The 25,319-nt window shown below is 47.4% G+C and overlaps 1 protein-coding gene across 1 annotated transcript in view; it reads right to left on the bottom strand.

The window, feature by feature from the left end:
- PRKCH (protein kinase C eta) overlaps positions 1–25,319 on the bottom strand; it is a 172,163-nt gene that overhangs the window by 41,467 nt on the left and 105,377 nt on the right. Inside the window, exon 10 of the mRNA XM_019550931.1 lies at positions 18,745–18,899. Within this exon, the coding sequence (XP_019406476.1) occupies positions 18,745–18,899 (155 nt within the window). The remainder of the gene's footprint in view (positions 1–18,744; positions 18,900–25,319) is intronic.

The raw sequence follows: 25,319 nt of genomic DNA, 5'->3' as shown, positions 1-25,319 counted from the left end.
GCGCCTCCTGATATCTAACCTAAACCTACCCTCTGCCAGCTTGTGACCGTTATTCCTGGTCACTCCTGGCGGTGCTCGGAGAAACAGTGACTTCCCCAATGCCTGCTGGTCCCCCCTGGCTGAACAGGTTCAGGTCCCGTCGCCTCTCCTCATGGGGCCTGCCCTGCTGCCCCCGATCATATGAGTGGCCTCCTCTGGACCCTCTCCGTGCTGCCCACATCCCTCCTGAAGTGCGGCGCCCAGAACTGGATGCAGTACTCCCGCTGCGGCCTGACCAGTGCCGCACAGGGGGGGAGGTTTTACGGCTATGGCTGTGGCTCGCACATGGAAAACTAGGCTGAGAGACCCTAAGTTTCTGCACCTTTAAAAGAAAGTGCATTAAGGTGCAGATTGGCCCTGGCCAGCTGCTCAGAAGCCTCTGGGCTCTTCCTTGCAAGTCTTTTGCCACATATCATGACATAGCTGTCATTAATCCTTCCTGCGTGGCTTTCCCCACCAACAGTGTGGCCGTACACGTTTCGTACCTAAACCAACATCCTGTATTTATTTGGTCCTGTCTGTGTTAGGCTCGTGCTCTTTGGAGCAGTGACTGTGCCTCGTGCTGGCTCGGGAAAGCATTAGGCAGCACCGTGCACATAAAACACAGCAATGATTCACTGCTGGGCTCGACAATATGTTAGCCTACTGTCGGACAGGACTGGGCATCATGTAACTTAGGGTTTGCATCCCGGGAGGACCCTTGAATGCCAGTCAGATTCATAAAACAAAGGTCTCATCAGCTGCTTTGATCCAACAGGGGGGAAGAGGCTCCTGGGTTACTTCCAAAGAACATGAGTCTTTCCTCATTACTCACGCTTTCCCACTTGCTAGACTTTGACGCTCTTCCTCTCGCTGAGTAGTGCCTTCCCCTCAGCACTGTCTCATTGCAGCGCTTGGGACTATTCCTGGAACAAAGGGCTATCTGACGTGAGTAACGTGGACAGCCTCCACCCCTGGGGGACTCCTATTCCCTTGTAAGTACTTTCATCCAGGGATATGATCCGCCACCCTCCGATTCAGATAGGCAGCTACTTTGCGAGGGGTGGCCTTGTATGTGCAGGCCTCCTCTGCTGAACCGGGAAATAGTTACGCCCCTTCTCTGGGCTGGGAAGACAAACCTAACCAATAAAGACTGCCTTGTGGGGAGGATGCAAGGTGGGGAGCGGGGGTGAATGGGCTCCTACAGACATGTGGGGAGCCTGCTCCGACACGCTGGAAATCCACTTGATTAATCGAGTCGGCCGGAGCACAGAAATTGCTGCGCTCCGGCAGCCTTCCGCGCCACGCGTGCCTGCGTCTCTGTGCGTCCCCACGCTGAAAAAGTGGCAGCAGGGCACTTTGAAATAAAACATGTTTGATGAGTTTTGGTTCAAAGCACACCGCTGCTATTTTTCCAGCACAGGGATGCTGATACACAAGATGAATGGGCACTTTTAATTAGCGCGGCTCGCTAATTAAAGCACCATGTCTCAGAGCACATGTAAAAATGCCCATTATGTCCATCATTAGATGCAAAGGTTAAGCTGAGAGTGTGACTCAGGGGTGAGCTGGGACATCATGGGAAGCTTTTTGTGGGATGGAGCCACTCCCTTCTGAACCTCACCCCAAAAACACAAGCGAGGAACAACTCCTCTCCCTTCTCATAGCTCTGGATGGTAAATACATAAAGGGTCCTTCAGTTAATCAATAAGGGACAGCACATCCATCATGGTGTATCCAGCTGAGAATGTGCAAGAAGACCAAGGGAATTAGGTGCTCAGAAAACTCCACAGGAGAGGACTGGGAGTGCATGACTGCCCAACCAAGAAGGGACCAATGTCCATCTTTGTCTGGCTGCCTTAATAAAAAGAAGACAATGAGACAATAATTGCCTCTCAGGAGGAAAGCAGCTCAAGCAACTAGAGAGCAAGAGTGTGGCTGCTTTTTGTTTCGGCTTGCTTCTATCCTGGGTGCGAGGGTTGCTGCCTCCAGCTCTAAGGATAGGGGGAAAATGACTCTATCACAGCTAGAAAATCTTCTGTTGCTAAGTTTATGCTCCGACACAGACAGTCTCTACAGCTGCACAGTATTTACTTGCCAGACAAAAAGTCTGTCCCTCCTGCCTGCCCTTAGGTGCCTCTAAAAGCTAGAAGAAAGAGGCCAAGAACAGAGAAGCCAAGAACAAAGCAACACTTGAGGCTCTTCATCTGGTTAGCTGCAATTGCCAAACCTCAGCAGATTAAACAAACTCATATGGTAGACTTGTATTTGAAAAGAGCTCCAGAGAAAATGCTATCACCTCTACAAGGTTGAGAAATGAAGTGAAAATGACACTGAGAAATGGATATGCTGGAGAGAGACAGGAGAGGACTTGAAGGATCTGGCAACAGGGGGATCTACTGGATTATAAATCTCTATTAAAGAGCTTCTTGACATTCTTTAATTCCACATTACCATTTTCAACAGTCCCACTGAAATTTCTGAGCCTACTTCCAGAGTACGGGGCTACTCTGGTGGGTAAGTGTGCCAGACTTGGACCGTAAACCAGTGGGCATGCTAATTAAGCAGATACAGTTGATCACCTTTCTTCTTCTTCTTCTAATAGTGCTTAGTCATGGCTCACTGTCCACATTTGGCACAAAATGACAATACATATGTAAAGGGTCCTTCAGTTGGTCAATAATGGACAATACATACATCCATCATGGTGTATCCGGCTGAGTATTTTCAAGGAGACCAAGGGAATTAGGTGCTCAGAAAACTCCACAGAATTCCAATAGGACATAAGCACCTAACTCCCTGAACTGCTTTTGAAAAAGCCAGACTGGTTTTGTTTCATGTGCTTCTTCCTCCTTTTGTACTATCAGTTTATCTAAAGTAAATTCAGGGCCTGCTCTCTACAGATGCAACAGGTCTGAGAAGTGTGTTCAGATCCCTCCATTCACAGTGACTTCAGCTCCCTCAAAAGTGGCTCAGCAGGCCTGCGTGTCTGTACAGGACTACCCACACCTGGCCTGTTGAACTTTCAGTTGTCACAGAGGGTTTCCAGCACATCATCTTTCTGTATTTAATCACTAAGACCACGTGCAGACAAAACGAGAGGTGTGTGTGCACGGCACTTTAAAGCGGGCTAAATGCTTTTGCACCGCTTTAACGGTGTCATTGTTTTCACGCCTCGGCAGCATAATGCGCATTAATTCCAGCCGCTGTAGGAAATTCGGCGGTGTAATGCACCTTAAATGACTTGGGGCGCAGCAAATGGGAAGTCCTTTGAGCTGCTACAGCCATGGAGTGAAGGACAGGACTCCACGCAGGAAGCCCTGCAGGCAGCCTGGCAGCAGCCCGGGAAGGCAGGCTCTGCCCAAGAAAAGCGCACGGTGAGCCTGATCTTTCCCCCTGCCCCCGGAACTTGCCTGCCTGCCAGAGCTGCGTAGAGGCTCTGTGGCTGCGGCGCCCCCCGGGACTGCCCATGCCAGGGGCCTGCAGGTGGGTGACACCTGTGCGGAGGGAAACACCAGCCCCGCAGCCCAGGGACCACTCTGCCCACCGGCAGCTCACCCTCTCTCCCCTCCCTGCCGGGGAGGCAGGTAAGTCACCGGGGGGTGTGCCTGACACGCGGGTTAATCAGCCCTAATTTGAAGTGATGTTTTTTAAAACCCACCACTTCAATTTGGGACCCCCCGTTTTGTCTACACACACCCTAGCTGCCCACCTACCCTGGCTGTGCAAAGATGACTCCTCAGGTCTGCTGGATACAGATGAGTGGCTTGAGACAGCAGGTGACAAACACCCTGCTGCAATTTCCCACGCCACAGGACAGGGATCACATTTCCTGAGGCAGCGTCAGTGGAGATGTCACACAAATTGTGCACCTAAGTATTTAGGATTGTAGAAGTCATATCCACAGCGTTAGAGGCTGCTTCTGAGAAAATGACTGTGGAAAGCACATCCAGAGAGGCAACACGCTGGGCTGAGAGGAGATGCCTGCACAAAATAATGCACATTTTCTCTCCCAGAGGGAACTCCTCCATGCCAGTACTGCCATGTCAGCAGCACATGGCTCTCAATTTGATAACCATGGATGACAGTGGTCAAAGCAAAGGAACATTTTTCTATTGTGAGAAGGTTTGTTCCTCATGGCAGTGTGGACACCCAGGATGGGTTTGTCTGAAGAGCAGACCCTATCACCTCTACTCAAACAATTCTTACTGAGGATGACTACATCCAAGTCATGCATTTCCCCAGAGGAATCAGAGAAAGCATGACTTGAGCTCAATAGCAAGACAAGGTCCAAGAGCCCTACTCATGGAAGACAAAAGCAAAGCAAAGCCACGGCAAATGTGTTGAATATTAGAAATACCACTGCTGTACGGAGGTTTTGTGGAACTGTGGTATAAGTTTGGTCATAAGGAAGCTAAGAACTAACAGTGCGATCCTTCAGTCAGTCACCCTAGAGATAAAAGTAGATTGACTTGGACAGGCCAAAGTGCATAGATGCCTTAGTGACCCATGGCAGGTCTAAATAAGATGAGGGGCTGCCAGGTTTGCTGACTGGCCTCCAAGACTTCCCACTGACACCCCTTATCCCTGCAAAACAAGTTCAGTTCAGGGTTCAGCTGGTGGTTTGCTGGTAACAAATTTTCCTGGGTTCCTCACTCTCTGGCCATGTACGGACCATGCCTCTCAAGAGGCTGCCTCCGACTAACACAGAGGCTAACACAGGTGAGCTCTGGAAGGTTTTCATGCAACCAGCCTTTGGTGTAGGTTAACACAGCCATTACATAAGGCCACTGGCAGTGATCGTTACTGGAAATACAGAGGCAGAGTGAACCGGGAAGGATGTAAGAAAACTCCTTCCATGCAAAATGCCGCTCCATTGCTCCGGGCCCTTCTGAATCAGGAAGATCAGCAGTTTCAAGCAACCTCCTTTGATCAAAAGGGTGCAGGGAACACAGTGCAGAAACTTTCCTCTTGTGAATCATGCTTTGGCCCAGTACCATTCCAGACATTTTGTGGCTTAAATGGAATAGGTCTTGGAACCTCTGAAGCATGACTCCTCCTCAAAGTGCCATGGCTTACAGTGAGTTTCCTTTAGCCCAAATTACTTGGATTAAACCCAGCAGTGCAGAATAGCACTGCTTTTCCAGAAGGAGAAAGGGGAAGGGAAATACTCCAAATGGCTCATGCTCTAGACAAATATATCTGTGTTACAGGTCACTAATCCCTTTGGACCAAAAGGTGTTCTCAAATAAGCTTCCTTGGTTCGTTTCTCTTTATTTAGGGAGCAACTGTTACTATTTTTCATGAGAAGGTAACGTGTGCCAATTGCCAGCCAACCTGCCACTGGTGGATTAGCTGTGATTGAACAGTCAACATCACGCGAGAATTAACTCTGCAATTCAAGGAGAGAGGTGAGCTGATGATGCACTGTGCCCTGGCTAGAGAAGGAGGAAGCAGATAGAAGTGGGGATATCACTGTGCACAGTTCAGGAAAAAGAAAGGCAGAATAGCTAGGCCAGATTGCAGGAAGTTAGCTGTGGTTGGCTACCGTGACTCATTCATTTCTCATCTACTACCTTTCATCTCCAGTTCCCCTCGGTCCGCACTGGAGAAACAATATGGAACTTGCTTTCTTTTTCAGACATGTTCTTTGGACTGGAAAAGCCAGAACCACACTCTCTGGCCTGCGCTGTCCCAAGTAGCACAAGATAGCGAGCCCTAACTCTCTTGCAGCAAACAGCCCTATCCTATGCCCAGCAGAAAGGGTTAGCACAGATGCTCCTATTGCACAAGCCTCTGGTGCAAAGGCACAGTGACTGCAAGAAGGCAGGGTGTTCGGAGAACTTTGCACTCGGACCTTGCCCAGTGGGTAGGGTGATCAACTCCTTCTGGATTACTGCCAGCTCCTTGCTTGTTCTAAATGATAACAGTGTGGAGGAAGATAATCAGGGAGTTATGACAAGGTCTCAGGCTTATCACCCCTTTGACAGGGCTGGACCACGGGGTGGCTGTGACACCATATGAGCCGTGTGGCTCCTGCTTGGCTCAGGACCTAATGTAACCTTTCCTTGACTGCTTGCCTATCGCACCTTGTTTTTATTGCAGATTGTAAAAGGGAGGCTTCCTGGGTGATCCATGCAAATCACCACTGGGCCTCTCCTGAACCCCACTAGTCTCACTTCAGCCCTCAAGCTTAATAGGTCCTCTTGGCCTGTCTTGTACCTCTGCAGGGCACCTGTAGCCTTAAGAGCTCGTTGCGTGGCTCCATCCTCCCCTACACCACTCCCTGTGCCTTGCAGGTGTTACTGCTCACTGATGTCAGCTGATGTTCATTCCACTCAGCCCCTCTGTGGGCTCCTCAATGCTCTCAGCCCCTCTCCCTGGGCTGCTGGATCCCATGGTCACCTGAACAGCCTCCTCTCTGCAGTAGTTGTAGACTAAAGCAAATTGCTGTGCTAGCATTTAAACGCTAAACTGTGGACAAGGAAACTCAAGGAGTGCGCACTTACTTACCTCAGCGCATTCAGAAAAGCGAACCACACCAAATTTAACCCTGAGTGGCCCTGAAGTCGAGACACATGTGATGCACCTCAGGTATGTTTTCACACCTCTCAAGGGATCCAGATGGATTTATGAAAGAAAAAACCCCCTACAAGCTACATGCCATATACCAGCTCAGCCTCTGCCTCCAACGTGCCAGAACCTGTGTTCAGGAGAGGCTGGTTGCTGAAAAACCTTGCAGCCTCTGCTAAGCGCACACATAGGCCTCTTCTCAGGGAGAGGTGGAGTTTGAATCAGCGTTTTCTCCTGTCAGAATTCCTCCACACCATACAAGCTTCATGTGATGCCATTCCCTGGGGTCGCATTTCCCAAGCCAACCTTGCCCGTTTCTTTGACTCCATGCTAAACAGAGAAGTTGTGACCACCGCAGCAAGGCAGGACAACTACACAGCCTCCTGTGAGATGGCAAGTATCCGGCTGAGTCTGGACACGTCACAACACTACAGGTTCTCCCATCGGTTTAGCAATGAATATGCAAACATTCACATCCTTATTGGGTGAGCTCAATGATGGCAGGGTGCCTGGATCGGAGATTTACTTACAAAATACCCCTTCCTAGCTGGCAGGCATATTTTGGACTCAGGAGTGGTTCTTCATAATTCCTGAGCTGCTGAGAGAGATTTGTGAACACTGCAGGTGGTTGCAATGAGAACCTCTGACCTGGATATAACAACTGACTCAACAGAAGCCACTTCCAAATGTGAACGATCTACGTGGCTTTGGGAGAGATGATACTCAGAAGGGATTTCAAGTCTCTAAGGCCTGCTCAGCTCACACTGTACTCAGCTGGATCTCTGCCATATGCTCCACTGAGCTAAGGGCCAGGTAATAAGCTTATGAAGGAGGCTGTGCTTTTGGACACAGCCCTGGGAAGGGGTGGTGCCCGACCCCGGCTGCCCCTGCAGTAGCTCCAACCAAGCTTGCGATGACAAGACAGTCCCATGACACATGCTTCCTTATTGTTTGGTTGGTCCTGGACTGGGTGTGCTTCTTCTGCCCTATGTTAGCAGCAAACTGAGAAGCTTCCTGTGCCAGTGCAGCTACATTGGCCGGGGCACTCCAGGGTGGAGCAGAGGCACTGCCTTGTCCCCCCTCACATGCCCTGGAAGCAGGACTCTTATTCCTAAGCATCAGCAGTCCTACAGCAGGATTACTAGAGGCCAATGTCAACTACAAGTAATTAATAAAGTGCTTATCAAAACAGACCATGCTGCAGCTTAGGGAGCTAGGTGCCTCTGTCCTACTTGAAGTCTGTGTAGTTTCCTGAGCACCTAATTCCCTTGGTCTCCTCGACAATTCTCAGTTGGATATACCATGATGGATGTACTGTCCATTACTGACCATCTGAAGGACGCTTTACGTATGTACTGTCATTTTGTTCAGTTTGGCCAGTGCCAAATTGTGCTGGTGGCTGCACAAAGGAAAGGATGGCTCCTGCTAACCCTCGGAACTGGTCCAAACTTGGAATGTATGGGCCAGGATTTTCACTAGTTTTGTTTCAATCTGGAACAAAACCAAATAATTTAAAACAAAATCCTGGGAAATGATTATTCTTTAGGAAAAAAAAAAAGAAAAAGAAAAAAAAAGTTTTTGCAATGTTTCTGTTTTTTAATTCAATTTATGGGTTTTACCATTTTTCCTTTATTTGACATTTCCTAGACATTTCTACATTTATTTTATGGCAGGTCTTTAGCAGCAGCACATGCTCCACACTGCTACCACTGAGATGTCGGAACATGACAATATAATAGCTGGACAAGTCCATGATTTTTTACTGAATTTGTACAATAGTAAAGCAAACTGATAAAGCAGGAGAATCTTTGATCTAAAACAGATTAGACGTTCAGGGAGCACTGAGTACAAATGGATGTACTATTTCTACTGGCCTAGCATGAAATAATATAAATGTAATTGAAATAAAACTATAACAAATTCTAAATTTAATTCTGGCATTTCCAGAACGAAACAAAAGAAGTCCAAACTAAAAGTGATTTTGTTTAAAATTTCTTCTATAGGATTTCAACATAAAAGGGCACTTCTCATTAAACCAAAAAATTAAAGAAAACTTCTGTTCAACTCTACTTACAATCAAAGTAAATAATAAATCCTAATTGTGATACTGTGAATACAATGAGAATTAAACCAGAGGAAAACCACATTGGCTGCAAAGAATCAAAGAACATCTACTGTTGTGACTTATTCTAAGCAGCTTTTTTCCCCCCAGTTTGGCTTCAAATGTAACTTTAAAATGACTGAATAGGCATAAAGGTAAAAATCCCATACTATGACGATGAGTCAAATACCAGAAGGAACAGTACTGAGCCAAAGGGAGAACAGCAAAGCCAATCTGCCAAATTTCATTAGAAATGAAGATAAAAATCAAACAACAGATGAATCTCCTTTTTATAGACAAGATACAGTGAAACTATGTGGAAGAACAAATATGAACTTGAAACTGGGATTATGGATGAGGAAATGTCAGTAGGTGTACCTTACTACTGTACCAAATTTCCCTGTATACCTTTGCCAGTTGCTTCAGGCTAATTGTGTCAACACCACTGATTTTACTGTTGCCATTATTATACACGCTGCACAATACTATCATATTGTAAGAACGTATTTCAGCAAAGCTGGAAGGAGCAGATGCAATACAATTTTGTTGGCACCACTTTTTAAAAACAAAGTGATACACAGCATTTATTATAATTAATGCTGATAGAGACCTTTTCCTGAGCTAAAAACAACCTTTCTTTCTCATTTCCAATGGTTCCTGTTTCTTCACCAGCCTTACATGTCTGGCAAACTTTACCAAATGAGGCCCCAAATCCCTTAGTGGCCCCCTCTTTTAGCCTGTTGCATATGATGAGTGTGGCCCTGCTCTCCATGAAGTGGAGCTGGACCAGGTTGGTTTGCACCTCATCTGCATGCACATTTTGGGGGGATTCCAGGACTTATGACAAGAATACCGGCTTCCAGGCATGAGTGGGGGGTTAACTAGCACGTGGATTCTTTGCAGGGGCTTTCTGAAGGACATGCACATACTGAGCAGTGCTAAGCTGTGAGGTCATGATGGCGTGAAACATTGCTGACTCTGCTGAGGCCCGCCCATCGAACTGTATGAAAAACCATGAGCCTTTTGGGTTTGGGTTAATATCCTGCATAGTTTGTATTATATATAAGTAAATGCAAAAGTGTTGCTTGAAAGTGCGTCTGTGGAGCACCTGCACTAAACTTGCAGCAGTTTCCAAAAAAAAAAAAAAAAAAAAAAATTAAAATGCATCAAATCTGGATGAACTAAATCTATGGGTACCCACAGTACTTTGCCTATATGCATATTTATTTCAAGGTCAGTGTTTCTGCCCTCTAGTTCCATGTGCTCAGGAAGAGCAAAGTCTGACAGCAAGGGGGAAGGAAAGGGGCTTCAGGGGGAAGAAGTTGGCAGGCCAGAGGACAACTGAATCCCCCAGATTTATTTTCCTTGCTGTAGTGAGGAGAAGGAGGAGGGGAGAGGAGGAAGGGATGGACAAATTTAAGGTAAACCTCCAATAATTAGATTCCATACCTGGAACATTTTAGCAAATGTATAACATTTCCATACATGGAATCCAATTGTTGTTATATTCAGGGTTGTCTTATATTTGAGTAAATGGTAATTAACCTTGTACATCAGTAGTTCTCATCCATTTTTTAGACTCAAGGCCCCTGTAATTAGATTCAAACCACCCTCATTAGACTCAACCCCCCCTTCAGAAAATGTCAGCTCTTAGTTTTCACTTTTTTTTTGGACTATAGAAAAACAAAAGAGCAATTCTTCTGTTGCAATGAAAAAGACCAAAACAGGTCAGAGTGTTTTTGATACCATGGATTCCTATTTGAAATCTCCAGATTTATCTTTATCATGCTGGCACACCTAACAGTGCTAATGGTACCTTGGCGGAGAATCGCTGATCTAAATAAGTTAGTTGCGCAGGACAGGTGTAGCAGCCAAATAAAAGAGGAAGGAGTGTAACAGTAGCAGGGAGCTGTATTTATACAGACTAGTTGTGTTTAGTTTACGTGCTCTGGGTTAGTTTATTTTAATAATATGGTGGAACAATGGGCATTAGCAACATCTGTAATTCCCTTTGATCACTGTTTAGCTGGCACCCGCTGGCAGCTCAGGAGCCCTCACTCAGCGGCATGTGAATAAAGTTAGTGGATCTGTGTTCAATGGAGGCAGCGAGATGAGTGGGTCCATAGCACAGAGATCTGAAATGTGGATCTGAAGGCAGGATTTTCCAGTAAGAGCATATCTGACAATCAGGACTGAAATACACTGTAGAAGAAATATTTATTCTACATTTATTCTAGCATATATTATCTAACACAATCATTTAAACTGACGATTAAATAAGACACATGACTGACAGGCTGTTTTCTCTGCCTTAACAGTTTGTTCAAGTGCAGAGTATCAGCACCTTGCACAATACAGACCCTGGAGGTGACTGTAAACTAATCCAGAACTCAAATAGGAAGGGAAAAATCAGAATAAGGCCAAAACCAAAACTGAGTGGAATCACAATATACAAGCTATTAAATATATGGCAATGTGCCCATGACCTACTCCTTGATACACTCTCGTGCCTGAATGTCCTTTATTTAGCTAAAGCAACAGGAAGAGGATTTAACTCTGCTGTGTTAAGCTCTAGCTCAAGGGGCTACATATGCTGCTGTGTTTTATGTCATTTTACTGCTTTTAGCTGCTTTGCTCCCAATAAAATTAGCTTATGTCCTGTTCATTTTACTGCCATTGTAACACAGTAGCTTTGGTCCCTCTTCTACTTTGCCATGCACGTGTCAGGCTACTCTAAACACCCTTGGATAAATGCTTTCCTTAAGTTGGTCTAATAAAAGATATCAGATTCACCCAAAGAACCTTGTCTTCCTAAACAGAGACATTTTCCAGAATCAGAGCCTCTAAAGATTACAACTATAGTGAACATATTAATTAGTGTCTCAGGAAGCACAAAGCTACAAAGTGTTTCAACACCGGGCTAACTGCTCCGATCCATGCTGACTGGTATTCAGATTACATGCATGCACATGTGTATTCAAGTATCATGACATTAGGAATTAAATATTATGTATATGTGCTCTAGGGGAAAAATATAGCAGGTTCCCATTGCTCCCAATAAAACGGTTCCCTGCGATATGCAAATGAATGTTTCCATATTATACGTTCTCTAGCTGGAATATGATTTGGGATGTGTCCTAACTATATCACATTATACAAAAATGTTACCTTTTCTTGTTAGGAATGAGCAGAGCAATATCTATGGCTTGTGTACAGCATAAACCAAGCAATGCCATATGGGACTCCCTGCACTGGCTGAACAGAGCCGTCCCATACATACAGCAGGCTGATAGCAGCAGTATCCGCCCTGCTCTCACCTAAGTATTAGCACAAGTCTCTTTGACTTCAGGGGGGAGCAGGATCTGACTCCAGATCCCCAGTGCTTGGAAACTGAGCGGGGGGAAATAAAACCACCATCTGCAAAAAAAGCCAGACCTCTGTGCGCTGTGGTGGGAACCGTCAATCTGGGGAGAGCTGCTCCCTGTAAAACAGCTGCCTGCAAATGGGAAAGAGAGCCGCCTTTTCTCTTGAAGCATTTCAATTTATTTTTAAAGTGTTTTTAGTTGACTGGAAACTTCTTGTCTTTTCTGGATATTATACACCTCCCTTGTAAAATCGGTCTCCTTTAAAGGCAAACCTTCCTCTAAAGGTCACTGGTGGCCAGTGTGAACAGCAGATTTATGAATCTCTTGCAAAAACGTGTTCCTTAGAAAAGCCTTCAGTCATGAACCCTGTGGCTGCAGGCTTGTCAGGGCTCAAACTAAGGCAGGCAATGACCCTGTAAACCTGGCCCGTACTCAGACAGGAGCTCTCCATGGATGCTGAAGGTCTCGGAGGATTCAACATGGGGCCCTCTCCCCTGCAAGTAGGGAGCATCATGGTGAAAAAGGTGTTGCCTGAACACGGGGCACTTTTACACGTGTTCTGGGGCTGGGGGGTGGCACTTTAATTAGTGTGGTTCTGAGAGTCACTCTAATTAGAGCGCCGTGTCTTGTATATTAGCGTCCCTGCGCTTAAAAATGGCATTGGGGCGCTTGACCTAAAACTCATTCAATGAGCTCAGAAACACTTGGATGCTTATCTTGCTGGGGTGATCTGACTCCAGCTGACTTCCTGCCTCTTGGGCAGGGGACTGGACCCGATGATCTCGCAAGGTCCCTTCCAGCCCTAATGTCTATGAAATCTATGAAATCTACTTAGATCAAGTGCCCCTGCCACCACTGGTGATGCATATGGGGTGCATGCAGGTGCACATGCGCCCCCTGCAAAAAGTGCCGCCAACGCTGCCAGCAGTGCCTGTGGATGGTCACTGCTTGCCACCCCTCGCCACTGCCAGCAGCGTCTGTGTGTGATCCAGCCTCCAAGGGCACACGGCGTTCATGCCAGCCACCGTTTTTAAGCGTGGAACGATGATACATGAGACGCAGGAGGCTGCTGGAGTGTGGCAATTGCCACAATATGGGATTAATTGATGTGCTGGAATTGATGTGTTGGAGCAGCCCCCGCACGTGTGTGTAGGCTCCCAGGATGCCTGGATCACTTTGCATTGATAAATGTGAGGCACTTTTTCACAAGAATTAGCATTTACCCCCAAAGCCGGATAATCCTACCCTCCAAAAGGGGCCACTCCCAAAGCAGTCACATTGTGCAACCTCATTCCCGGGATTCGGCTAAGGAGATGTGGAGTGTCCCTAGGGGGATGGCTTCCACCACCATTTGTCCTTACACTACAAAGACAACTGCTGTGGGCACAGTGATGGCACTAGCTACCAGGCAAGGCTGAGCCTCGACAGGGGACAAACCGGCTGAAGCTGGGTGGCCTGGCACTGCTATTTCGGTAGTTTGGTGTTGATCCCAGGAAGGGTGAGACCCTTGTGAACACACAGGAATGAACACACTGTTCTTGTAAAAAGGGCCTTGGGGCCTTTACCGCATGTGAAGCTGCTGGTGGTTAGCACCTCTCAAAAGCACGGCACCTCCGTGGCACAACTGGAGGTGCAGTCATAGCACATGCAGACACGCCTGTTTCTGCTTTTATCTTGCTCACTTGGGCACCTCTCTCAGGGAAGCTGTGGCGATAAGGCTTTTGGTACGTCTAGCCCATCAAGGGCTTGAGGCAGCTTGTGCTGAAATCTGTGCTACAGCACCCCTCGCTACTGGTTTCAGACAGCAGCCTAGTGGAGACCTAATGTCACAAATGTTATCCTACGCAGGGTGCATGAGCTGGCTTGAGTAAAGTTAGTGTACTCTTGTCTATACATGGTCCTGTTATACTCCTGCCTGCCGCACACACAGACCCTGAATGGCCCCTCCAGAGATACCTTGCGGGGGAAGAGAAGGAAGGAGGAGCCATCACCGACTCACGGACGTCTGCAAGGTGTAGGCAGGCTGAGCAGACATGCATATGCTGTGTGCTGCTCCCCTAGGATTTAGACACTCAGGGGGACAACCCCCGCTCAGAAACAGGACTGCGTGCGGCTGTCCTTGGTGTGCATGTATTCTGCCCTCAGCTTGAAGGATGCTGAAAGGGACTGGGGACAGGCAGACCCAGCAACAGGCAAACCTGCACACTCAGTGCTGCACAGCTTGCTAGGAGGTGGAGCACTGCAAAGTGGTTCATCCCACAACAGCAAATCTGTTCATTATTAAAAGATGTGCCCCCTTTTATAAAATAATAAAAAAAAAAAGCAATTAAATGTATCCTCCTTCCATCCCCCTGGAGTGATTTGCTAGGGTGCGCCTATGCAAGGGTGTGCAGGCTCCTGCACAGGGTTGCGTAGCACAGACTGCTGTCTTGTTTTGTTTGCAATCTGTACAAAATGTAAAATGTGCTTTATGTCCCTCGGGGAGCTGCTGAGCTAGAAAGCACAAGCTACGGATAAGCCTCCTCAAGAAGAACATTGCACATAATCTTTACATCGAGTTATGAGCAAGCCCCTGGGAGGGGTTGATCACATCACCTTTCTTCAGCTGCAGGTTAAAACAAAAAGGTGGTGCAACGGCACGCTGGCACTGACAGCCCCATCTATGGCAACCGTTCTTGCCATTGTGCTCAGGAGGGCAAAGCAGCCTTTTATCCAGCAATGCCTTTCAAAAGATGGCTCACGGCAAGCCATGGCAAGTCTAAGACGTGCCACATAACCTGCTGTAGAAGTGGGCTGGCTTCTTTAAAACACTGTCATAAACTAACATGCTGTTTTCCCTTTGAACTGGACCCACACTATCCACCTGCAATCTCTCCAAAGGAGATGCCTGTGGAGGGCCAGTAGGGGGCACTCCTGCGTTGAGTCCCCCGCCTCACTGTGCCGGACCACCTTCCAGGCTCCGAGTGCCTCCCTGGGGGCGCCTCGCGTCTGGCTGACCCCCTTCCTGAAGCACACTCGCTAGCCTGGGGGTAACGTAGCTGCCACCACCCCGAGAGGGACTCTCTCAGCCCTGTGTCCTCGGGGAAAAACAGGCCTAATAGTCCTATAGGTACTCGGCCCAGTACAAGCACTTGGGGCACTTCCCCAAATTGGGAACCAAAAAGGAAAGTCTCCCTTAGTTCGTAGACCTAAGGAGCCTCTTAGGCATAATTTATACTCACCCCTCAATAAGTCTCCTACACCGGTCACAAAGGAGAAGTGTATTGATTACAGGGGTAGGGTGAAGATAGGGTAACAAGATAGAGCAATATCATAGAAATCCCGTAGAGCAAAACAGTCTGGCTGAGGTAGCCTTTTGATCATGCATCTGCGTTACTGCCAGCTACATATCTAACCAGATCTCGAGTAGCTTACTCACAAGCACCAATCTGAGGCCGTTGGAGATTCCCTCTGGAGGCAGGCCGTTCCCAGCTCATGAGTTATGGGGGAGAGAGCCAGTTTCAGATCGTCAAGCTCCTCTCTAAGTCCAAGTCCCCCGCATGGCTGCTGCCCCCTCCTCCTGGGCAGTCTTAACTTATATAGCCCGTGACCTCGTTCACCTGGTCCAATGGAGGCCAGCACCTGCTGGCTGTCGGCCAACCAATCTGAAATACATCACTACCTAAAGAGATAGGGTAAAGGGGTGTCTCCTCTGCTGGGCCCACCCTAACCAAATTGTCACAGGGCAGAGATTCTGGGGAGAAAAAGGTGGCTTCCTGCCACAATGCCACAGCAGGAATCCAGAACACAAATAGGAAGGGAAAAATTAGTCTGCTTCTAAGTGCTTCCGGTGATACCGTTTTGCAAAGGGCTGACACCATCTGGCTACTACTGGATAACCCCTTGGCCACAGAAACCAAATTTTGGCCACTGTGAGGTCCCTCTCCATGTGGCCTGCTTAAGGAGTCACGTGAACCAACTTCATGGCAACCTGCCACACCCTGCAAACTTACCCTCCCCAAAGAATAATTTAGGAGTTAAATGTCCACCTGATTTCCTCGTCTTCATTGCTTGAGCAAGCTCAGCCTGTGATTGGATGGAGGCGATGTATGTAATAGGCATGATAACACACATGCAGGGACTTCTTCCCCCTGGCTCTTGCCTTCCAGAATGTATTAGTCTATCCGGATCAAAGATAAACTCTCTTTCATGCATTGCTAAACCACCCATCACAGTGGCATCTGTGTGCCCTAGACAGGGGTAAGTTTCCAAACAATGAACTCAAACCCTACCGGATCAAATTCTGGATGCCTCCAACAGTTTTCTATCATGAATTATACAGAGTTTCTAAATATAGAGGGTTTTATTCCTCCCCTCCAAGTGGCAGGCAGGAGGACAACGCATTGCAACCAGAGGCAGAGGTGTTAATTTGTGCAGGGAAGTGTCTTGCAGCAACTGACAAAGACTCTTGGGTGCCACTATTTTTGGAACATGCTGGGTGTGTAATTATCTGGCCAGGCTTCCCCTCTGAGGGCAGCATTATTCACCAGGGAAGAACTAAAATGAAATCCAGCCATGGAGGAAGTAGATCTGCTTACAGTGCTTTAGAAACTGAGCCTGGTATTGTATTATTGCATTTATTGCAAGAATGGCCACAGTCCATGGGGGCTGGAGAATATTAGAACTACGTTGGTTTTCAGTTCCAGACTACTGAAAAAGAAAACCCCCAAAAACTCAACAGTCTCTGCTCTGCACCAGCCTCTCTATATTTTATTGGAGGTCAAACTGTAACAAGTAAGAGAACTTACCCCTCCCCTAAGCTGATATTGTGGTTGCTCTTTTAGTAACACGTCTGCATCCAGCAGAATTTCCCATCCTTGGCCAAATACACACAAAGCTAGACTGGATTTCAAACTGGGCCACAAACTACTATCAATGAACTGAGTCAGATGTGCTAAACTAGCAAGGGGTTGGCCCATTTGGCGGGCATGCCACAAATTAAGTCTCATGCCCTCCCCAAGTGCCACTCCAATCCCCTTCCCACACCTGATCTGCCGCTCTGCTTTTTGCTCCGCGCCCTAGCTGCCATTGACCTGCCTGACTGTACCCTAATCTGCCTTGTGGCACACATGCTGCAGGTCGGCCACCCCTGTGCTACACTGCAGGAGTCTAAACTGAAGGGGTGTTTGGGCTAGGCTACAATGCAGTGTCACCAATGGGCACTAATATTATTGAGGAAGGAGGGGTGTCTGTGGGCATGGGGGTCTGTCCATGTGGACCTGGTTGCAGGTTTTAGGTGCAAGTTTGCAACTGGATGGTAATGCAGAGTGGTTGACCCTGCACAGAATGTATCCCTACATACACGATTCCCAACAGCGATGTCCTCCCGGGCAAAGAGCTGGCTGGAGGAGAGTGTGGACAGTATGGTTTTTTCATAATTACACTAAACACCACTGAAAGTGCTCACATTATTGATCTGACCAATTTTCCTACCCCACCAGCCTTGAAGAGCTGAGGACATCCTGAAAAGCATTGCTCTGGCTGCCCTGACACCAGTCATCCCATCCGATTCCATCCTGCCCCACTGCCTATATGTGGGAATCCTTTAAAGCATCACAGTCTTTACCAAGCCAACCGCCATGAGCCAGAACCAGTGCCCTGGTGCAGCTTGAGGATCACAGAGCAATCAGATTGGCAGCTGCATGACACTATGGCATTACATGCAGGACAGCAAATAGCCACGCTGGCTGTGGACCCTGGACCTGGTACACTATATACCCATGGTAGGGGAAAGATAATCTGCTAGGCTGGCAGCAGGAGTCTGAAGCAGAGGCAGAAATGATGCTCAGTTTTTCCAACTGATGGAAGGTGCAAAGCAGTGAGTGACAACAGGCACACAGAGATGGCAGCTGATCACACAGTCAGACCAAAAACCAAAAACACTGCTGCGTGGATGGGCATGCGTGCATGCGTCAGAGAAACCCACAGTGACTTGTGTGTGCGGCAGAGATGGGAATCGAGGGCCCTGGAACGCAGTCCGGTACCAGCGTCACCCCACAGAGGCTGGATACACACCACGGCAGCCGGGGGTTTAAATGGCCAGACACACGCTGCCAGAGATGACAGCTCATCAAAGTTATGACCCAGCGAACGCTACATGCTTTCACTTAATCTATTCCCTCTCTGCAGTAACCTTGATTTGCACTCAGCAACAGCAGGACAGGCTGAGACCTGCTTACTAGCGACTTCTGTTTTTCAGCAGCGAACTCCCCGAAGCTATCCCACTCCCCAGCAACAAGCACCATGACAAGTGTGAATGGCTGTGATGGCAGACTACAGGCCAGATGCTGGGCTGGTGTAATTCGGCATTGCACCATGGATGTGAGTGGGACAATGCCAATTTATACCAGCACAGCATCTGCTCCTGATGCCTTGAAATGAGGTTGTTTTTATATCTGCCCCTGTACGTATCACTAACTAGGCTTTTTCTGCCTGCAGGAAATACTGCAAAGGTCATTCCACTGCCTCCTGGAAGGGGTGGGCACCTTTGGCAAGTGGCAGAGAAAAAGAGTGAGAGTCATTTCACATGCTAATTTATTCCCAGTGGCCAGTGAGGAATTATTATCTGCCCAAGTGGAAAAGCTCAGTTATTGTCTGAACCGTACCCCGCTGTTTAGACCAGGAGAATGAATGAAATCCAGAGCTCACCGATAAATGATGCCTTTCTCGTGGAGGAACATGAGGGCCGAAATAATTTCTGCACCGTAGAACTGGGCACGAGCTTCATCGAAGCGACGCGACTTCTGAATATGGAACATCAAGTCCCCGCCATTCACAAACTCCATGACAAAAAACAGGCGGTCCTTTGCACACACAAACACAACAGAGATGAACAGTGTTAATCAGATCCTCCTCTCTCAGGCAGGGAGCAATTCAAATCAAAACCCTTCTTGCCCAAACAAAAACAGAAGAAATAACAAGAGACGCTTTAAAATGTGGTCTTTCCAGAGAGGTTAAATAAAAAAACCCAAAGACATTTCCCAACCCCCCCCAAAACCCCAATCCTTGTTTGGTAATTAAAGCAAACCTGGTTTGTATTTGGATTGGGAATATCAGGCCTGGGGTTACTGAAATTTAATAGAGAATTTAACAGGCAGTGAAAGGCTTTCTATAGGTGTTTTGGAGCAGTCATTAATCTGATTTTAACAGCGAATTTATATCTCTTTCATACAATTGCACAGACAGTTACAAAACTTCAGTCTAATCTCTACTAAGCGCTGCAGATTTTTGGGGGTTGAATCTTCTTAAAACGCCTGTAGCACTCTATTCATTGTCTCCCTGCTATATTCTATAGGGCTTTTACATACGGGTACGTGTATATATTATGTAGTCAGGGTTCTTTGGTGAATCTAATATATTTTATTAGACCAACTAAATAGTTGGAGAACAATTTTTAAGCAAGCTTTTGGGTTCAAAAACCCTTCGTAAGGCTCAGGAAGTTTCAGCAGTTGATGTGTGCTCTTCTACCCCTATATTATGCAGTAGCAGTAATAGCAAAAATACATGCCGCAACACTTTCAGTTCTAGGACTTCCAAAATCACCACCCAGGAAACAGACACTAGGTTTGCAAATGTAACCAGATTGCTCACTTTATCATTTCCAAACAGAGTTTGTAACAATGACAATAATGAACTCGCATCTCCTGGAACCACTCCCAAAGAATTTTTACTGCCTTACAACATGGGATCCCCGTGGTTCACCTACGCGGAAAGTGGCTTCAAAACCTCAACATGGCAAGACTTTCACATATTCCTGAGTAATCTACAGACCCTCATTTGACGCAGAAACTGATGAAGAGAGCAAACAGTAAAAGCTTCTGATGTGTGAAGGGGCAATCTCTAAGAGCTTGTAGTTAATGAGCTGAGCTTCACTGAACAGCTGCTGTTCTCGGGGCTCTTTTTTCTTCCCTGCAAGGGTCCATCCATGCTCAGTAAGCTGTTGAGCCTGCAGATTCGGCAGCTGGGTTTCCAGCTAAGCAACCCAGATGCACAAATTCAGGTTGCGAACGTGCACAATTGGTGCAGGCTCAGCCCTTTTTGGACATGCTCTAGCATACACATGAAAAACTGGCTATGAAAATAAACCAGAGGCTTGGGAAAGCTGGCTCAAAATTCACCCTGACCATTCAACTTTATTATGTGTCATTTGCTGAATTGCTTCACTTCTGCCATCTTCATCCCGAACTGCAGAGCAGAGCAGGCCGGGAAGGTGAACAAAGGACTAGCCTGAGAAAGCCTAATAACCTCCTGGTGCTTTCTGGCTTTGCTCTTCACCAAATCCTCATCCTTGTCTGTGCACGTATCACCCGGAAAAGGGGCATCCAACTTCAGAGTGGCTGGGGGCCACCCCGGGCAGGCTGCACACCCTCCGGCAGGCACAGCTCATGGGTCCCCCTGCTGCACCACCAGCCATGGTGCTGTCCCCCCAGCCCCCCGGGCTGTGCCATGCCACACAGGGGCCCTGAACCCTGGGATCCGTGTAACCCATAGCTGCTACCATTGCCATCACGGGGATTCATCAAACAGCTCCTAGAAGTGACAGAGACGAGATAGTTGTGCCCCTACAACCTGCAGTGTAAAAATACCGAGGGGAAGCATTTAGGTGTAGCATTAAGGCTGTCTGAAATCCAAGGCCTCACTGGTTTGCCCTGTCCTTAACTACGGGGACATCCACGCTGCACCCCACGCAGCAGCACGGCGTGCACATCCCCACACTAGCTTAAGTAATGGCAGCAGCACTGGGGACTCTTTTGGGTGGCTTGTCTGAGGCTGCTCCTACTATGCCTCCACTTAGATTGTTATCAGCGGGCTTTGTCACACGTTATACTTAGCATGTGTTAACAGCACTGCAAACAGCAGCACCCATGTGTGTAAGCGGTAAAACACATGCTAAGTGCCACGGCTGCATTGCTACTTAGTGTATTGTTGCAAAGTTAGTGCTTTACACGGGGGCATCTCTAGATGGTCTGTAGTAACACGTGTTCGGTTATTGTGGGGTTGCGCCACACAGATAACAGTTGCATGTCGGCCCCAACCTTAGGATCCTGGCAGAGATGGTTCAAGACTTCGGCGAAGGCTGGGACTGATACCACACAGCCAGTCCCACCTTGTCCAGATCGTAGGAAGCATTACCATGCAACCGCTCAACACACTGACTTCTGGTAATGCTTACAATGTGCTGCATAAAATATGCATCGTGTGTTGCAGGCAACAAGGCCCTAAGATGGCCTGACTAAATCTAGCTGTGATCTGTCTGCCAGGGCGGCAATCATATTGGCAAGTGCAGTCTTGTGTCTACCCAAGCTGACGTCCCTTTTCTTCCCCTTTGTCTCTCTCACTTTCGCTTTCTTTTGATCTTTGTGCACACATGCAACCAAGCTGCACTACAGCCAACCTCTCTGCCCGTGTCCTGCTTTAAAATTACATTCTTGGATACGGCCTGCAGGAAGTCCTTTACTTCACTAGCAACTTATTGGTAGGATGGTCATGTTTTCAGAAACTCAGATTGGGATGCTCCACTCCCTCCTGCTCCCACATGCTCAGCTGTCTCTGAGCTCTGGTCTGAGCTGAGAGTGCCAGACAGCAGGGGAGGTGAAGAACCAGCAACCCCCTCTTGTGCCCTCTGGACCTCTCTCATTGCATTTTCACTGAAAAAAAAGCCAAATCTTATCAAACCAAGGGGGCACCCAGGATAAGTGTTTAAAATGGGACTGTCCCAGTGGAAATGAGATGTATGGAGGGCAGGGGTTCTTATCGGTGGGTCTGATGGACCACTACGCAGAAGGTGGAGCGCACACCCAGCCCCTCTGCAATCCAGCCATTACACCTTTCCTGGCTGCAACAAAAAAACCATCCAGAAAAAACCCACTTTCAGCATATGACATCAAAACAAACCATTCAACCCCATCACTGTCACCATGGGGTTCTGTATGCATGTTTGAAGGCACTAAGGCAACTGCCTTTTCCTGAAATTCAGCTTTTAAAACAAAAATGGAAACCAATCCCTAACCATTTTAATACATGTCTTGTGCTTCTTAAATCCCAAGCTGATCTTCTGTGGCACCCTTGTGGGACACATCTCGCATGTTTTGGGGCCTGCTAGTACAAATTTTCACACTGCCGATCCTTGCTCTCATATTGCACACTTTGACGAGGACTGAAACCACCAATGCCAAAGTCTTACACTTCAGAAGGAATAACCAAATGCACCAAAATAAAACTGGGAGTGACTGGCTAGGCTGCAATCCTGCAGAAAAGGACCTGGGCATTATAGTGCACCACAAGCTGAATATAAGCCAAAGTGTACTACTGTTGCAACAAAAGCCAACAGCATGCAGGAAGGCATTAACAGGAGTTTCACATACAAGTTGGGGGAAGTGATTCTTCCACCCGTAATTCAGCACTGATGGGATTTCATTCAAAAAGTACTCTGTCCGATTTTTGGGTGCTTCACTTCATGACAGACATGGATGGACAAACTGCAAAGACAAGAAGAGCCACATAAGTGACTCGAGGTTTTGAAAACTTGATTTACAAGAAGTTGCTTAGTCTGAAAAAGGAAAGCCTGAGAGGAGATTTGATAACAGCCTTCCAAAAGCATGATTATAAAGAGGATGGGGATCACCTGTTCTCTGGGTGCACTGGGGATTACCCATCTGAAGTCTTTCCTTCTCATTTTCTCCAGCTAATTGCCCAGTTTGCAAACATTTAGCAGCCCTTTCTGCCTCCCACGATCCCAGAGTGCTCAGCACAGACCAGAGCAGCCTTGGGCTAGTGCTGGGGAATAACTGCTGCTTCACATTGCTGTGTGCTTCTCAGAAACGTCTCCCTGACCTGTCATCTCTGTCCGACGCTGGCATTCAAAAGAAACAGAGAGGGCTGGAGTCAACAGGAAGCTGTGATGTTACTGCCTGCGCAGCAACAGTAGCCACATTGGGAAATCACATTGCCTCATTTCTGGCCCGGGATCAAGCTGAACGAAGCTTCAGAGCGAATGGTTACTGTAAATTAAAGAAGTCTTCTCGTGAAATAAAAGCAGTGAAGGGGGGTCAGAAGGGTTCGTTCGGGTGCTGGCCGGGGTCCAGGCTGTACCGCCAGAGCTTCTGAGGAAGGAGAATGGGGATGTTTGCTTTCCCCCCCCCAGCGTGGTGCCTTGCTTATCTCAACTGCAGGAGCCAAGAGTGCTGCCCCCTCCTAGCACCACTGCCATCTCAGGTCATCCGGGTCGGAGCCTGAGCAAACTCCAACCTAAAACTAATGCACAGGATGAGGTTGGCCCGTTCTACAACCTCACTCCTCCGACGGTTAGAAATGCTAGTCTGATTTCTAAGCAAGTGTTATCCATGCATTGATCTGTACCATGTCTATCCTCCGTATTCCTGAGCTCTTTTCCCTCTCTGTCACTGAATATTTTCCCCACTCTAAATACATCTCCTCCTGGCCTGGGCTTGGCTAGGTGGGGAAACAAACCAAACTTATAGATGAGCCCTCTGTTCTGCCTCTTCTAGCAGCCTTTCTCAAGAGAAAATGGATTTCCAGGGGACCAGGCCAGCCGGACCAGAACAATTTGCAGTAGCTGATTAAAACATCTGAAGTTAGGACTGGAGGAGACTCAGAAAGGAAAACGGTTGCTGATTTTTATGCACCTCTCCAGGGCACTGAAGACCCCAGGCTGGAGGGTCAAACAAACACTGGCTTCACCACCAATGCAGTTCTCAACCAGTCATGCCTTGATGCACTGGGGACTGGGACTGGAAGATGCTGAATAATGGTCAGTTAGACCAATCAGGACTCACAGCACAGATGATATCTTGTATTAGACCAACCATCTCTACTATGAGTCCTGACTGCCTTTTCCTCTAGACCAATGCAGCTACAACTTGCGTACCTGACAGTTAGATCAGTGACATTTCTTTCCCCAAATGAGTTATATGTTCAGTATTTGCATCCATAACTGACTGTGACTTTTGGACCTTCTCCCCATTACTCCCATCAAACCAGTTCTGAATCCTTAGGACCTAAGAGTTTTGAACAGTTACAGAGGGCAGGCTGCTCAAAAGGACAGGGCCGTATTTGGCAGCAGCTCACAGATCCTCAAAACAGGCTAGCAAAGACAAGAAGCCACCGAAACAATCCTAGAAAAAGTGGTTTAACAGCTGGTGTAAATCAGCAGAGTGCTGCAGTACTGACTACAGCGGAACTACACAAAAACTCAGGCCAGTTGAACATTTAGCCTCCTGCTTTCAACGTAAGATAACTATATTAATCAAAGAGGGGGGAAAAAAATCACTGCCCTCCAACTCCAATCCTTACATAGGACCTGTCTATGCGCATTAGTTACAGTCCTTAAATCCAGTACAAATGATGACAACCGCTGGCTCATGACATGACACAACTGGCCGCTGCCCACAAGATTTGCAAATGAACAGGACTAGAAAAACACAGCAGGTATGTAAAAAAACCCTTATTTTTGCAGTGCTTTATGGACATTTTATCCACATGCTTCAGTGACTCTGTAAGCACATGCTGGCATCAATGGCATCTCATGCCTAGAAGAAATCAAACTTCAGTAACTGCCTCAAACAGTATTATGTTGCCCTCGGGGTACTTGGTACAGCAAAAACAGGCAAGTGCTGCAAAATATCAGAACCACCAAGGGCTTTCTCCTCCCCCAATATTGTTTTGGGTTTTTTTAGGCAGATGAAAAATTCATGTTTCAGAAATAACAATATAAATGGTGTACAGCAGCTGTTCTTTCCACAACAGCCAAAATTACGCACAATGGCTGTTCTCCACGATGCAAGGACGACTTCCAGGCACTTAGATGAATCTCTCTCAGGGGGCTGGCAACAATGAATACTATTCTGAGAAATACAAGTCAGTGACCGGCTGCAAGCACATTTTAAGCACTTTCAGGAATGAATTAACAGGAGACACTGAAACAACACCAGGAACTGTGAAGTCACCAGCTACGATACCGCTGTATTGTTTTACGCTGCTTAGAGCAGGCACAATGCAAACTGCCCTAAACAATACCGATGAGGCACGAAAGCATTACTAACAGGATTGCTCGATCGGTGGAGAGAAAGAAAGGGGTTCTTACATCTCTCTATAAAGTCCCTCCAGGGTCTCCCAGAATACAAGTGTGTGTGTGTGTGTGTGTGTGTGTGTGTGTGTGTGTGTGTGTGTGTGTGTGTGTGTGTGTGTGTGTGTGTGTGTGTGTG

This window comes from Crocodylus porosus, unplaced genomic scaffold (assembly GCF_001723895.1).
Source record: "Crocodylus porosus isolate Cpor-Errol unplaced genomic scaffold, CroPor_comp1, whole genome shotgun sequence".
Classification (NCBI taxonomy): domain Eukaryota; kingdom Metazoa; phylum Chordata; order Crocodylia; family Crocodylidae; genus Crocodylus; species Crocodylus porosus.
The sequence above is the reverse complement of the archived record's forward strand: the minus strand, read 5'-3'. Positions and strand labels throughout refer to the sequence as shown.